The sequence below is a fragment of the Megalobrama amblycephala genome, linkage group LG20, assembly GCF_018812025.1.
Source record: "Megalobrama amblycephala isolate DHTTF-2021 linkage group LG20, ASM1881202v1, whole genome shotgun sequence".
NCBI lineage: Eukaryota > Metazoa > Chordata > Actinopteri > Cypriniformes > Xenocyprididae > Megalobrama > Megalobrama amblycephala.
In genome coordinates, this window is record NC_063063.1 from 18,736,418 (window position 1) to 18,752,289 (window position 15,872).

Sequence of the window (15,872 nt, forward strand, 5' to 3'; positions counted from 1 at the left end):
AATAAGATAGTATTAAATAATAATACGTGTTTCTTGAGCACCAAATCAGAATATTAAAATGATTTCTAAAAGATCATGTGACAATGATCTTTTAATTAATATATATTTATATATATTAATTATATTTAAATATATTTATAATGAATAAATATATTGTAAAATTAACTTTCAATTAATTTTAGAATATATTCAAATAGAAAGCAGTTATTTTAAACATTTTATTTTTATCAAATAAATGCAGCCTTGGTGAGAATATCTTACCAATCCCAAACTGAACGGAAGTGTAACTGGCAAAAAAAATGAGGAAAATGAATATTAAAGGCATGAGATGAAATTAAAATTTCCTGACTTCAAATAGCTTAATTTCCTGGGCAAATAACTTCAACGTTCTGTCATTTTAGATCAGGAAAGAAGAAGCAATATCATTTTTACTTGAATTACGAGGACAGCATTAACGGATGGCACTGTAGCGCCATGGCATATACTGTATAAGGCAAACTTGTGATGTGAGACCAGGATCTTTACAAAAGCCAGTGTAAATAACTCTGCTCCAGGTCATACATTTGTGACATTTTCTGCTTCTGATGATGGATTATTTGTCTTGTCACCATCTGTAGGCACACTGCTGTACTGGCAGTCTGTGGACATATTGATTACAGGTTTAGCTGGAGACCCAGACGCTGGTGAACTTTTCTTCTGGGCTGCATCACGGGAGTCCAGCCAGTAAAAGGAAACCATAAGGAACAGAGCTGATAAGGTCACTGAGATGCTGCAGGCCAGAAACACATACGTGTATTGTCCGGTTCTGTCCACAAGCATTCCTGTAACACAGAGATGTGATAACATTTAACAGTTCCTTTCATATCTAGAAAACTGTTAATAATGGTTCATATGAATATCAATATTGAAAGCAGTTGTGCTGCTTAATATTTTTATCAAAACCATGATAAATTTTATAAAGGTGCCCTAGAATGTTTTTTCACAAGATGTAATATAAGTCTAAGGTGTCCCCTGAAAGTGTCTGTGAAGTTTCAGCTCAAAAACCCCATAGATTTTTTATTATTCAATTTTTTAACTGCCTATTTTGGAGCATAATTAAAAATGTGGCGATTCAGGCTGCGGCCCCGAGCTCGCGACTATAAAACAGTACATAAACAAAGTTCACACAGCTAATATAACCCTCAAATGGATCTTTACAAAATGTTTGTCATGCATGCTGCATGCATGCGTCAGATCATGTAAGTACAGTATTTATTTGGATGTTTACATTTGATTCTGAATGAGTTTGAGGTTTTGCTCCGTGGCTAAAGCTAACATTACACACTGTTGGAGAGATTTATAAAGAATGAAGTTGTGTTTATGAATTATACAGACTGCAAGTGTTTAATAATGAAAATAGCGACGGCTCTCTTGTCTCCGTGAATACAGTAAGAAACGATGGTAACTTTAACCACATTTAACAGTACATTAGCAACATGCTAACAAAAAATTTAGAAAGAATTCACAAATATCACTAAAAATATCATGATATCATGGATCATGTCAGTTATTATTGCTCCATCTGCCATTTTTCGCTATTGTTCTTGCTTGCTTACCTACTCTGATGATTCAGCTGTGCACATCCAGACGTTAATACCGGCTTGTGTAATGGCTTGAACATGAGCTGGCATATGCAAATATTGGGGGCGTACATATTAATGATCCCGACTGTTACGTAACAGTCGGTGTTATGTTGAGATTCGCCTGTTCTTCGGAAGTCTTTTAAACAAATGAGATTTATATAAGAAGGAGGAAACAATGGTGTTTGAGACTCACTGTATGTCATTTCCATGTACTGAACTCTTGTTATTTAACTATGCCAAGGTAAATTCAATTTTCAATTCTAGGGCACCTTTAATGAACTTTATACTCTTTGATGAACTGAAAGTTAAAAAGAACAGCATTTTTTTTTTTGTAACAAACTTTTGTCTTTACTATCACATTTTATCAATTTAGAGCGTCCTTGCTAGAACTGCATGGTTCTGAATGAAGGGTTTCAAGATAACGTTGACCACTAAGCCAAAAATATGTGTATTAGTAGCATTCCTTGGTGCTAGGTTGTCCTTGGCCAAACTAATAATGACATTTCTGTGTGAGAAAGAGCTGGGTAAGTCAGACCTGACTGAGAACACAGCCTTCACTCCCACCAACATGCAAATCCAGATTAGTGCTTACAATGGAGGAGACATTCCATTCTTTTTACTCAAACACAGGCACACACCTCCTCACTGATATCATATTGATTTCTTCTTTATGTATGGCAAGAATGGTTGGGTCAATTTTTTTTTTTTGGGACTTTACTTTGACAGGACAGTTGAGACGTGACAGGAAAAAACGTTCATTTCCTGTTTCAAACCAGATTTGAATTCAGGATAAGAGCAGTTGGATTTTTAGGCAGTTATCTCATTATGTGCTCATTTACTTTTTTTTTTTTTACATCAAGATTTTAGGGTAAAATTGTTATGAATTTGTAACAGAAAGTGTATTTTGTAGGTACTGTTAATGGTCACTATTTTTTCACTAAATGTTCGCCACTTTAATCACATGGTTGCTTGCTGTAGTTTATTTTAAATAATAAATATAAACAACAACTGTACAACTGTAGAGGAGGTTCAACTCAACACAAATCCAAATTTCACTTTTTAAAAAATAGACTTGACTTTACTTCTAAAAGTCAAGCTATGTTTGTAGAGTTGAGTGCTGCACAGTTTGAAATAATGAAATAAATAAACTTGAAATAATACAAATAAAAACTTGTGTATAGCACCTTTTAGCAAAAAAAAAAAAAAAGCATAATAAAGTGTCTCACAAATCATATATTCAAAAAAATAAAACACATTCACACATTACTAAATGCAAGTCTATGAAATTAAGTTAAATGAGATTCGCCAGATCTAAATGGCCATGTGTTGTGACAACTAAATTTTTTAAAGTAAAAAAGTTCTGAATAGGATTTCAATAAATATTAGGTCACCTGAATGCTCCTGAATGCACAATAGCTATAAATGCAGTTTACTTTCCAAACTTTCCAACTTTCCCAAAAGTATTTCATGTCAACCACCTTTTATATTACAAAATGTTCTTGTTTTTCAGGGAGTTGATAAACAAGCTAGAAACGCCCCTGCTATATCTATAGAAACCATAGTTGTTGTCGCAAATCTAGGGCAGGAACAAATGTTGAAATACCAGCAAGACCACATTTAAAACTGTCCCTGTCTGTTTTCAATGGATGGTATTTGGAGTTTAGAGGCATATAGATGTTTTTTGGGCTGTCGGTGCATTCAAGTCATGTTGGAAAGAATTTAAGAGTCAGAATTATAAGTGGGAAACTCTGGATTTTCTTTGAGCTCTGAGTATATGAGTTGGGGTATGTCATTGAGAAATCTCTAGCGGACAGTAAATGTTCAAAAATTAATTAAAAACATAAAAAGCAAAACAACTGATGTTCATTCATTGTTCTTCATTTTCCAAGTAACCAAACAGATCTCACCCCCAATTTACTACCATAGAAGGGAAAATAAATACTATGGTAGTCAATGGGGGATGAGATCTGTTTGGTTACTGACATTCTTCCAAATATTTTCCTTTGTGTTCAGCTGAACAAAGAAATTCATACAGGTTTGGAACAAACCTTGTGTTGTTCACCTCATTTGAGTCATACACATACAGGCAGTTACATGGTGCTGTCGACGTGCAATACTGTGCAAAAGCCTTAGGCCACAACCAGCTTTGTTGTTTTAGCAAAGTTTTAATGACCATCCAAAGAAGAAAAACTGAGAAACGTATAAGATTTTAAAAGTTTTCTTGGCCTTCCAGTCCTTTTACATTCCATTTATGTTTAAAATAGCCGGGTTCCTTCTATTTCTCAAGTGTAAGGGGAGGTCAATAAATACATGCCACTTTAGCCTATAGAAGTCTTTTTTTCCCCCTGATTTTTTCTGTTTTTTAATACTGCATACAAATTTCCTGTATTTTCTGGTTATATTCTAATAAAGAGACTGAGAAATAATTATATATGGTCATTATACCATAGCTAAAACAACATCTAATCGTGGTCTAAGACTTTTGCACAGTACTGTACATTACATATAATTCAAAACAAAAAGTTTTCAAGTTACCTGCGAGGGGAGGTCCTATCAGCAGAGTGACACTTTCCATGATAGACAGCAGGCCGAGTGCAGATGGGAATCGATTCATCTCCACTGTATCCATCAGGACGGTGAACATCAGTGAGCCTACCACGCTCATGGACAGCCCGTACGTCAGCACATAAATTAATAGCACATGGAAACTGGCAGAAATGCAGCATATACTATTACTGAGTCCATTTATTATGAGTGCGGCTGAAAAAACGTAGATGTGTCGACCTTTAAACCAGGCTAGGCTGAAGAGCACTCCGACGGGAGGCCGCACAAAGATATTGACAAGGCCCAGGATGGAAAGCAGCAGGGCAGCTTGGCTTGGATCCATATTGTGAGCTGATGCATACGGGACCAGGTAAATAAGTGGCACCACAAACCCCAGCATCATCCAAGTGATGCCCAATGAAAACACCCGAAATCGCAGGTTACTGCAGAAGAGGTCAAAGGCCATGTGTTTTCTGAGGGACGAAGCAAAACTTTGACAGATGCCCGATGCACATCCCTTTTTGCCTGGGGGTCGGGCACCGTTGCTCATCACCTCTGACTTTCTGGGCTTGCGAGGCCGGACCGGTCTCATGACGGCTCCGCAAACACAGCAGTTGAGCAGCACAGCGCCAAGCACCAGAAAGCTCCCTCTCCAACCAAGCTTACTCTGCAGATAGTCACCTAAAAAGGGCAATGTAAACAGACCCAAAGCAGTACCAGTGGAGGATATCGCGTTGGCAAAAGGACGACGGCGCACAAAGTAGTGGCCAAGTATGGTGACAGCGGGCTGGAAGCTGAAACAGAAACCCAAACCTGTAAAGTAAACAGAGGATTATTCTATTGAACTGACTGATGGATTACAAACTTGCTAACTATCTACATAACAAAACTGAAGTTCATTGTACTTTTGGTAGTTTCTATTATTTACTTACATGTCAGCTATAATCACTGTTGTTATTAAATGGTTTACTAATTAATAATAAATCAATAATAAATAATTGCATTTTAAATTTGAATAAAATTAAAACTAAAAGACTTTCAAATCACATAAGCCAATATTTTATTCACAATAGAACATAGATAACATAACAAATGTTTAAATGGAGAAATTTTACACTTTTATCCACTTAATGATCTCATTTCAATTTTGATGCCTGCTACAGGTCTCAAAAAAGTTGGCACGGGGACAACAAATGGCTGAAAAAGCAAGATATTTTGAAAAGATTCAGCTGGGAGAACATCTATCAACTAATTAAGTTAATTGATATCAGGTCTGTAACATGATTAGCTATAAAAGGGATGTCTTAGAGAGGCAGAGTCTCTCAGAAATAAAGATGGGCAGAGCTGTGAAAGGGTGCATAAAAAGATTGTGGAATACTTTAAGAACAAGGTTCCTCAACGTCAAATTGAAAAGATTCAGAGAAACTGGAGAAATCTCTCCCTCAGACGACACTGCATCACTCATCGGCATGATTGTGTCAATGACATTAATAAATGGGCCCAGGAATACTTCCAGAAACCACTGTCTGTAAACACAATCCGCCGTGCCATCTGCAGATGCCAACTAAAGCTCTATCATGCTAAAAGGAAGCCATATGTGAACATGGTCCAGAAGCGCCATCCTGTCCTGTGGGCCAAGGCTCATTTAAAATGGACTGTTTCAAAGTGGAAAAGTGTTCTATGGTCAGACAAGACCAAATTTGACATTCTTGTTGGAAATCACAGACGGGCCTCCGGGCTAAAGAGGAGGGAGACCTTCCAGTGTGTTATCAGCGTTCAGTTCAAAAGCCAGCATCTCTGATGGTAAGGGGGTGCATAAGTGCATACGGTATGGGCAGCTTGCATGTTTTGGAAGGCACTATGAATGCTGAAAGGTATATAAAGGTTTTAGAGCAACATATGCTCCACTCCAGATGACGTCTATTTCAGGGAAGGCCTTGTGTATTTCAGCAGGACAATGCAAAACCACATACTGGAGGTATTACAACAGCATGGCTTCATGCAGAGTCCGGTTGCTGAATTGGCCTGCCTGCAGCCCAGATCTTTCACCTATGGAGAACATTTTGCGCATCACTAAATGAAAGGTGACCACGAACTCTTCAGCAGCTGGAAACCCATATCAGGCAAGGATGGGACCAAATTCCAACAACAAAACTCCAGAAACTCATAACCTCGATGCCCAGATGTCTTCAAACTGTTTTGAAAAGCAGAGGAGATGCTACACTATGGTAAACATGCCACCATCCCAACTCTTTTGAGACCAGTTGCAGGCATCAAATTTGAAATGAGCTCATTTTGTGCATAAAATTGTAAATTTTCTTAGTTTAAACATGTGTTATGTTATCTATGTTCTATTGTGAATAAAATATTGACCCATGTGATTTGAAAGTCTATTAGTTTTCATTTTATTAAAATTTAAAAAACAGGTTGTAATAATTAATAATCAATAAAATAACTATTAACTAATATAATAATAAAAAAAACAATGCTCATGTATTATTTACTTGCGTCAACTATCTGAGCTATAACTGTAAATACATTTATTTATAATTTATTTAATTCATAATGAATCATTTATATTATGAATAATAATAGTTATAATAATAATAATAGTATTTATTAACTACCAAGTATTTATTAATAAAATTGATATTAATTTTTATTTATATTAATAACAATCTATCAACTTATATAATAAATAATACATTTATTTATAATTTACATTTTTATTCTGGTTGTATCACTCTCATGCTTTTTGCTACAGCACATCCATTTTTAACATTTGGAACTATTTTTGTGGGTGGGTGGTCATTTTAATAAAATATACATAATAAAAACAGCATCTTGCAGTACTGGTGTTGTACTGACTGCCTGTAGCAAATAACAGCCATGCTGATAATATGCAAAACAGGATTCTTGTGTGACATTGCTCAAGAAATAACCACATCATATTTGTATTCATATTCTTATTCATGTCAGGTCAGCCAGTAAAGTGCTTAGTGATAACACTTTATATAATCGCAATGGCGTTTATGTAATCGCTGCTGTTGCTCTTTTATCAACAGATCAAACAAGATGTCATAATCACTTACTCTGGGGATTTACTGACCTGTGATGACCCCAGTAGTGATGTATAAGTCAACTAAGGAATGTGAGAAAGAGCTGATTGCCATCCCCAAACCACTCAGCACTCCCCCAAACATCACTGTGGCCCGGCAACCGAAGCGATCCACCAGCACACTACAGAGAGGACCTGGAAGAAAAATGCTTATGGTAAAAAAAAAAGCTTTAATTTGACATGGCTTACTCTGACGTCCTAGCATATGTCATAATCCTACAGCTCATTTTCAACAACCAGCAACTCAAAACACCACCAATGAACTGCCTTGAACAATATAATACTGCCTTGTTCAAATATGTTAAGCAAATGTCAACACATAAGTAATTGGCACATGGCAGTTCAAGAGGTACACTTAAGTGTGTGTAATAAATGTTGAATCAAGCTGTTCCTCTTTTTTATTACTACTACGACTGCTACTGCTATAAGTCAAATTCACAGTGAACACATAAATCAAACAATGACTTTTAATTACCATGTCTGATGGATCTAATATAGAGTGCCTTGCTAAAGCATTCGTACATCTTCATTTTTCACATTTTGTTATGTTGCTGTCTTATGTTAAACCACTTTAATTTAAAGGCACAACATGTAATTTTTCGCTGAAAAACACCCCACAGCATAATGCTGCTACCCAGTGGCGTACCGCATGTCTGTGAGGCCCCCCCGCAAATAATGAGATGAGGCCCCTCCCACGAGCAGTGATGTCATGTGTTAAAATCTGTTGTGCACCTGAGTCCGTCTCCCCCCCAGTTCACAAAAACTGATTTAACAGTGAATCATTGCATTGATTAATTTGATGTTATTATTGAATAATATTATTTATGCTATATAATGTTTAGTGATTTTGATATCGCAGACTAAAATCCAGGCAGGAATAAATATTTAAGCTAATTTACGAACGTGGAGGCAAAAGTGCCGCGGCTCCGATTTTAGTTACTTTAGAAATAGCAGGAGGATCCTTCACAGCAATAATTCACAAACATCAGTTATAGCCCCCGAGGAACAAATTTTATTTAACAGTAAGCTCAATAAAGTAAATGTAATGGCCAACACATCTCAGTTTAAACACTGGCCTATAAGCATCGCAAATTGTAGAGAAGAAATTATACAAGAAAATTTCATGCCTCGCAGTAAAAAAAAAAAGAATAGTAAAAGAACTAGGAGAAAAAACATAGGCCTACTTTAAAAGAACAACTCTATCAGTTATAGGCCTATGCTATGCTCTATTCTATATATCAGCTATATGCTGTATTTTGAGAAAAACTAACTTTATATACATCTTAAAATACCAACTTTTGAGGATTAACTTGTTTATTCTTTTTATCAACTGACTACCACACACAAAAAAGCAAACACTCTACCGAATCCTTTGCGCTCTCCGAGCGTTTTGATGCGCAAAGTCTTTCACTGCTGCTTTAATGTCGATGTTACGAGCATGAGCATTCTCAATACTCAAAAGAGCTAAACTGGACAGTATTTCTTGTGGCATTGGTCCGGAGAAATGTAGCCTACATCAAGAGCTCATGTGCACGAGAGCCAAGAGAACTGATAACAGCAGCAACGAGCACTGGCCATAATTTCAAAAACACAGACCTACGAATTTCTTATCGAATGGAGATGTTTCTTTCTTTCAGGTACAATTATTCGCTGAGTTTAAGTTAATTTTCACTTCGCGTTTCAAAAGAGACGTTTAAGAAAGATTCTCGCAGAGAAAGCTGAAAGCGCACCCTGTTTTGTATTTATTTTATTTTACAAAAATACAAGGTTTTGTTGTTATTGTGAGTGTATCAGTACACAAATAAAAGTAGACCATTTGTAGTTTTGCACTAATCTAAAGTCTATTTTAAGTTGTTTCAGCTGTCATGAGGAAACAATCCATCAGAGCGCGCCGGCGCGTTCGTCGACCAGAGGGATAAAAATGTAGCCAATTTAGTTTCATATTTATATTTAAATATTGAGCTATAGCCTTATATTATTTTTTTTAAATTTCACCTATTATGAAAAGTGAATAGCCCCAGCATGATGGATGCGCAATGTCGGGAGACATGCAGCGGGTCAGACATGAGTTTGACCGCTTCATTAAGTTTTGTTTTATAGTAAGTCTTTCTTTAAAGTGAATTTCGTTGTGTAGAAATTGTATCTTAATTTCAATCAATGTTTCATCAACCAATTGCCTATATTTAATAATTAGGAAGAAAACCAAAACGTCGGGTGTGGAATGGATTGAAGTGCGTAACAAACGAACTTTCCGCGGCCTTTGAATAAGCAATAGACGTATTTCTGTTTTTATTAAATTTCTTAAATACATGTCTTTATTACTTAATTAATTGATAAGATATTTTTGGTCTAACAATATATTTTAGCTGGTCTAAATTTTAAGTTAGACACAAATTTGCGTAGGCCAATACAAGGTTCCCTTCTAGACAAGCGCGTAAAATTGCTGTTTCGGCCGTAAACTTTAGATCGGTGCATCAAATGATAAAGGCCTGAACTAAATTCATGTATTTAAATAAAAGAATAAAGAAATAACTAGACTTATTGGCTAGGCTACATTTGGAGAAGAACTTCAGACATTCCGGTAGCTGAGCAGAGCTGGTGATGGGGTAAATACGTTTGGGCAATATATAATAATAATAATATTAATAATAACAACAATAATAATGTCTCAGCAAAGACCGAACACATATTTATTTGTCTGACTCATGTCCGCTAACGGTAGGCTAACATAGCGCATCAAAGCTTGCTGTTGGCTACCTACAAACGGCGATGGAAACAACAGTGAATTTTTCCCCCTTTTCTGGTAATTTAGCACTATTTTTTATGATCTTCTGCTTGCATTTTTGGGCTTCAGTTAGATCATTATTTTATCTTTAGTCATTTGAGTTCAGTTCTAAAAAAAGCAAAGGCTATGTAGCAAATAGGTGAATCTGCGACGGGGCCCACCATAGGGTGGGGGCCCCCACGCACCGCGGGGGCTGCGGGGGTGTCCCGTACGCCCCTGCTGCTACCACCACACTTTACTGTCGGGATGGTATTGTGAAGCTGATGAGCAGTGCCTGGTTTCCTTCCTTTTTTCTAATAGTCTGAGAGAGTCCTTTAGGTGTTTTTCTTCTTCAAATTCCAAGTGGGTTTTCATGTGTCTTACTGAGGAGAGGCTTAAGTCTGTCCACTCTGCCATAAGCCCAGATAAGTAGAGTGTTGCAGTGATGTTTGTCCTTCTGTAAATTTCTCCCATCTTCATATATGATCATGGAGCTCTACCAGAGTGACCATCAGCTTCTTGGTCACCACTTTAACCAAGTCCCTTCTCCATTGATTGCTCAGTTTAGCCAGGGGGCCAGCTCTAGGAAGAGTCCTGGTTGTTCCAAACTTCTTCCATTAAGGATTATGGAGGCTACATGCTCCAGTGAACCTTCAATACAGCAGTTTTTTTTTTGGTAGTCTTCTCCAGATCTGTGTCTTGATACAATCCTGTCTATGAATTCTACAGGCAGTTTCTTTGACCTCATGGCTTGGTTTTTGCTCTGATATGCCTTTCCAAATCATACCCATTCAATTGAATTTGCGACAAGTTAACTCCACTCGAAGTGTTCTAACATCTACAAGCGAAATTAAAAATGCTCCTGAGCTACATTTCAAGTGTCCCAGAAAAGAGTATGAACACTTATGCAATGTAATTATTTCAGGGTTTTTTTAATACATTTGAAAAGTTGGCATGTTTTTTGCTGTCATTATGGTGATTAATGTGAAAAAAAGGCCATTTAAAGTAGTATAACATAAGGCAGCAACATAACATGTGAAACAAAATGAAGGGGTATGAATACTTTCACAAGGCACTGTAGCTGATATCAATTTAAATCACATGTACAAATAACGACTACAATTTCCTTCTCACAGTGGAGAGAAAACACGTTTATTTATAGCATATCTACTCCAAAAGCCTTCTTAATATCTCTGAATTTTTTTTATGCTATATGAATTGCCTACTTATTCATTCAGTGCAGTTACCCGATTAAGAGGGTGACATCTGATTAAACAAAATTATGCATAGTGCTGCTTTGATTTGCTGCATGTAAAAATATATGCATTACTTAAAGGGTTGGGTTAGTTCACCCAAAAATGAAAATTCTGTCATTAATTACTCACCCTCATGTCGTTCCACACCCGTAAGACCTTCGTTCATCTTCGGAACACAAATTAAGATATTTTTGATAAAATCCAATGGCTCGTGAGGCCTGCATTGACAGCAAGTTAATTTAGACTTTTAAACGCCCAGAAAGTACTAAAAACATGTTTAAAACAGTGACTACAATGGGTCAACCTTAATGTTATGAAGCGACAAGAATACTTTTTGTGCATCAAAAAAACTAAATAACGACTTTATTCAACAATATCTAGTGAAGGGCGATTTCAAAACACTGCTTCATGAAGCTTCGAAGCTTTATGAATCTTTTGTTTCGAATCAGTGGTTGGGAGTGTGTTTCAAACAATTTCAAGCGGCCAAAGTCACGTGATTTCAATAAACGAGGCTTCGCTACGTCATAAGTGTTTCAAAATTCCAATGGGTCACGTGACTTTGGCAGTGCTTCAAACTACTGATTCGAAACAAAAGATTTGTATATCTTAATATGTGTTCCGAAGATCTTACGGGTGTAGAACGACATGAGGGTGAGTAATTAATGACAGAAATTTCATTTTTGGGTGAACTAACCCTTTAACCCTCTGGTAGTCTTTAGTCATTTGAGATTTTTTAAAATGCTTTACTTAAAGGGATAGTTCACCCAAAAATGAAAATTTGTTGTTTATCTGCTTACCCCCAGCGCATCCAAGATGTATATGACTTTGTTTCTTCAGTAGAACACAAATGATGATTTTTAACTGCAACTGCTGCCGTCTGTCAGTGGTATAATGCAAGTCAGCAGGAAGATATACTTCAATGAGCGCAAGACATCACTGCCGTTGTCAGAGCGCGATCAGACCTCACTAAATGAGTGCTGAACGCAGTTGGACATAGTGGTGTATTAGAGGTAAAAAATGATATAAATACTGTTCGGTTTCTCGCACAAACCGATCGTTTCGTGTCTTAGGACATCAATGTGTCGTCACGAGCCGCAGGGTTTAATTTGGATTCGTCTGTCGTGTTTTATTTAGTCCCCTCTGATTTGCATTATACGGCTGACAGACGGCAGTGGTTGCAGTTAAAAATGATAATTTGTGTTCTACTGAAGAAACAAAGTCACCTACATCTTGGATGCTCTGGGGGTAAGCAGATAAACATCAAATTTTCATTTTTGGGTGAACTATCCCTTTAATCTGAATAGTACGAAACTTGGTGAATTTTGAGATTATTATTGTTAATCCCCCCGAAATACAAAATATTAAATACAAAATATACTAAAATATAGTACATTTATTTCACACACACACTCAAAAAAATTTTTTTATACTTCTTGTCTTTGGTTCATTTTGACCACCAGAATCACCCTAAAGTTAAGAATACTGGAGGTTTAATAAAAGAGTATAAACTTATTGAATACAAATTACAGAGGGGCCGAGTTAAATAATTTGGTTTTTAATTTAATTGTTAATGAATGTTTTTTTTAATAAAATTGCTGCAAATGTAACAACTCTCTGGAGTGGAGGTATTTCAATTAAGAGGGACCCAGTTTACTATCCAGACACAAATATAAGAAAGCCATTCATAGGTTCATTCTCCCAAAAAGTGAAAACTGTGAATTTTAAAACATTTCAGCACATTGGCTCGTAAGTTTTGGGGTGGGACTTCTTGTTTGACCAATAGAAGATGGGCGAAGTGTTTAGGAAACCTGTCTGAAAATCATTATTTTTGCAATTTTGTTTGGTTGTGCTAGTGGAGAAGAAATTACAAACTATTAAGCATCTTCTAAACACCATCTGACTATATAACATCCTTACCTCCGGCGTGCAGAACTGACGTCATTATTGACGGCACCCAAGATGTCTCACTGTTACTGGCTTTAAATTCTTCCTGAAGATCTAAGTAGAAGATGCCAATGCAGGCTGGGAAGGCCAGTGTCAGAGCTAAGACAAGAATGGTAGCCACAAGGACCACCCATCCCCAGCCTCCATCTGGAGCATCGTGCGTAACTGGATGATTTTGATCAGAAGGGGGTCCTGGTCCTTGTTTCTCTCCCTCAGATTCAGGCTCACATAGCTCCCCCGTCTGCTCCTCCATGCTGGAAGGTTGTTGAGGTGCCATATTTTCTTATAGGATGGTAACCAAGTCACTGCCGTCCGGGTTTTTCCACCTGATCCGGGGGGCTTTGGGCTCTCAGCACCAGAAGAGCAGGGAAACACATTCTTGTATATTCTGCATCCTCAAAATAAATGTCCTTGCTACAGTCCTATATAAAAAAGGAGGGGGGAGAGGGCAATAATCTTATTAAACAAAGATACAAAACAGATTTTAAATATAGAAAACTATATTGGGTGGAGCTACAAAAGTAAGTTCTAGTATGAACTTGTCAAACTCTTTCAAGTTCAGGTAGACCAGAGGGGGAAGGGTGTTACTGGTCACAGTCAACATACAAATTTTTCAGTTTGTTTAATCTGTAACTGAATATTAACCAATTAAACATTTGTCTAAAACTTACAACACATCTGGATTTGGAGATAGTTGTTTTTCGTTCACATATGAATGTGTTTTTGAATTAATCTTTTAGTTAATGAATCATTCTGAGTTACTGAAGTAATCTGAATATAGCACGAGCAGATAGCATTCAAGTGAGGGCTGTGAAGGAGCTTTTCATTGGATGAAAATGATATATCCATGCACATCATTATTGCATCATTATTATAATGATGCATCATTATTATTCATTATATATTATTATTACTTTAATCAAAATATCTTCCCATCTTGTAGAGACATGTCTCGTCTTCTCTGATGAGGACAACTAACATGAGATCACATCAACAGCAAACCACACTAATCCAACGATCCCAACATTCCCGATGGACAAAATCAAGACATGCTCAACATTTTTTTCTTGTTATAATTATTGTTTCACATAAATGACAGTAGTGAAGAAAAGTCTATTGCAGCTTCCATTTCATGCTGACTTTAAACACCCTTAGGGACCGTTCAGACGGAATGCGTTTTTGCATTGCACTGCGCTGCTTGTTTTTCTATTTACACATGCTAGATGGATGTGTTCGACCATTGTGCTCTCGTCTTTTGTAGCATCTCACACGACACTAAGTTTTTCATGTTTTTAAAGGCAAAAAACTGTGTGAATGGCCCCTTTGGATTTTTAAACCCAAATTTTAGGGGAAGATAAAGACAAATCAGTTAAGTGAATGATTCACGAATTCAATGACTCAATCCTAATACATAAAAAAGATATTCATGTGTGGCCACCTGCATTAATGATGTAACACAGGGTCACTGAACGAACAGACGAAAAGATTCGACTCACTAGGATGAATCAAAATCCCCACCACTAATACTGTTGTTCACGTTTCTTCTGCTCTTTGTCTGATGTTTTTGTTCCGATTCTACAGCTGTTTTAGGGTCTTCTGTACATGATGACATCATAATGACATTTCTGCTTTTCCGGAAGAAGCGACTTTAAGACAACAACAAAGAACTAAATACGGAAAGCCGATGCGTACGTGTGATTTTTATTTTCAACAAGAGCTGCGAAAACCTTAACCTTAAAAAAAAACCTTAAGACGTGTTTGACCGGCCCCAAAGTCCTAAGTAAGCTTCTCATATAACAAACAGTCTTTTATTGAAAGTACCTGAAATTGGCCACATCACCGGGATCTAAGGAGTCAATGTCAACATTTAATCCTGCTCTTCAAGCCCAATGTAACTTAAAAAAGGCGTAGCCTATTGCCATGCTCAAACACGGTAAATTCAAATCTTGAAGAACTAAAAAACAAACGCACCTTTCAGGCATCCACGCCAGTGCCGCGTCTCTGTGCTGCGGAGGCTGTGGAGACTGTCATATCAGCGGTAGGAGGAGACACTCCGTGTGGGAGCAGTTTCAGGCACCATCCGATTAAGAAAAAGCTAATGTAACAGCCTGTTCTTTCATATATCGAACCCACATAACACAAACGGAGAGAGACAGATTAAAGTGGTAACGGCTCCTTTAACAGCAGCCTACACGTAGGGAAATTTGAGCACCGGGGCGTCGGGGGCGATGGCATGGCATTTCCTCTAGCCTTTCCCCCAGAACGCCTCGGTCTCATCCGCCTAGTAGAGCCGCGCTGAAGGGCGGGTTTCTGTATGCTGGCGTAGTTTAGCAAGTGTAACCCATAGACTGCATTCTAGTGCGTTTAGTCCATTCATACATACATATTAGGATTATTAAAAGAAAAATACCCCCAACAGTACTAGATTAAGAGTTAAGTACATACTACTGATCCCATGCCGCACGTCCTTTGCGCACTCAGCTTCTAAATCCAAAACAAACATCTTTTTCTCACCCAAAATCACCATTTACAAGTGAAAAACATATGACACTTTTAGATAACCTGAATTTAAGAGGAGCTTTCGAGTAGAGACATTTTAAGAAAATAAATACAGCCAAAAAAAA

At 37.1% G+C, this 15,872-nt stretch overlaps 1 protein-coding gene across 3 annotated transcripts; it reads right to left on the bottom strand.

Moving 5' to 3' along the window:
- Positions 1-144: 144 nt before the first annotated feature.
- Positions 145-15,827, bottom strand: slc16a5a (solute carrier family 16 member 5a). 3 transcript variants are annotated; one of them, XM_048169744.1, is made up of 5 exons: positions 15,220-15,827; positions 13,222-13,670; positions 7,276-7,419; positions 4,158-4,979; positions 145-821 (listed from the first exon to the last, which is right to left on the bottom strand). In XM_048169744.1, the coding sequence occupies exons 2-5, from the start codon at positions 13,523-13,525 to the stop codon at positions 556-558; spliced, it is 1,536 nt and encodes a 511-aa protein (XP_048025701.1). In that variant the 5' UTR covers positions 13,526-13,670; positions 15,220-15,827; the 3' UTR covers positions 145-555. The 3 variants fall into 3 exon arrangements, with proteins under 3 accessions (XP_048025701.1, XP_048025702.1, XP_048025703.1); XM_048169745.1 differs by lacking the exon at positions 15,220-15,827 and adding an exon at positions 15,070-15,213; XM_048169746.1 differs by lacking the exon at positions 15,220-15,827 and adding an exon at positions 11,434-11,522 and having other exon boundaries at positions 13,222-13,359.
- Between the last annotated feature and the right edge of the window lie 45 nt (positions 15,828-15,872).

What these genes read in the sequence shown, in the direction of transcription:
- slc16a5a (XM_048169744.1), bottom strand. Translation starts at nt 13,525, where the DNA reads ATGGCACCTCAACAACCTTCCAGCATGGAGGAGCAGACGGGGGAGCTA. An exon ending in GTCAGTTCTGCACGCCGGAG is followed by an intron (nt 7,420 to 13,221) that starts GTAAGGATGTTA and finishes TTTTTCTTCCAG; the next exon opens with GTCCTCTCTGTAGTGTGCTG. An exon ending in GATAGGACCTCCCCTCGCAG is followed by an intron (nt 822 to 4,157) that starts GTAACTTGAAAA and finishes TCTGTGTTACAG; the next exon opens with GAATGCTTGTGGACAGAACC.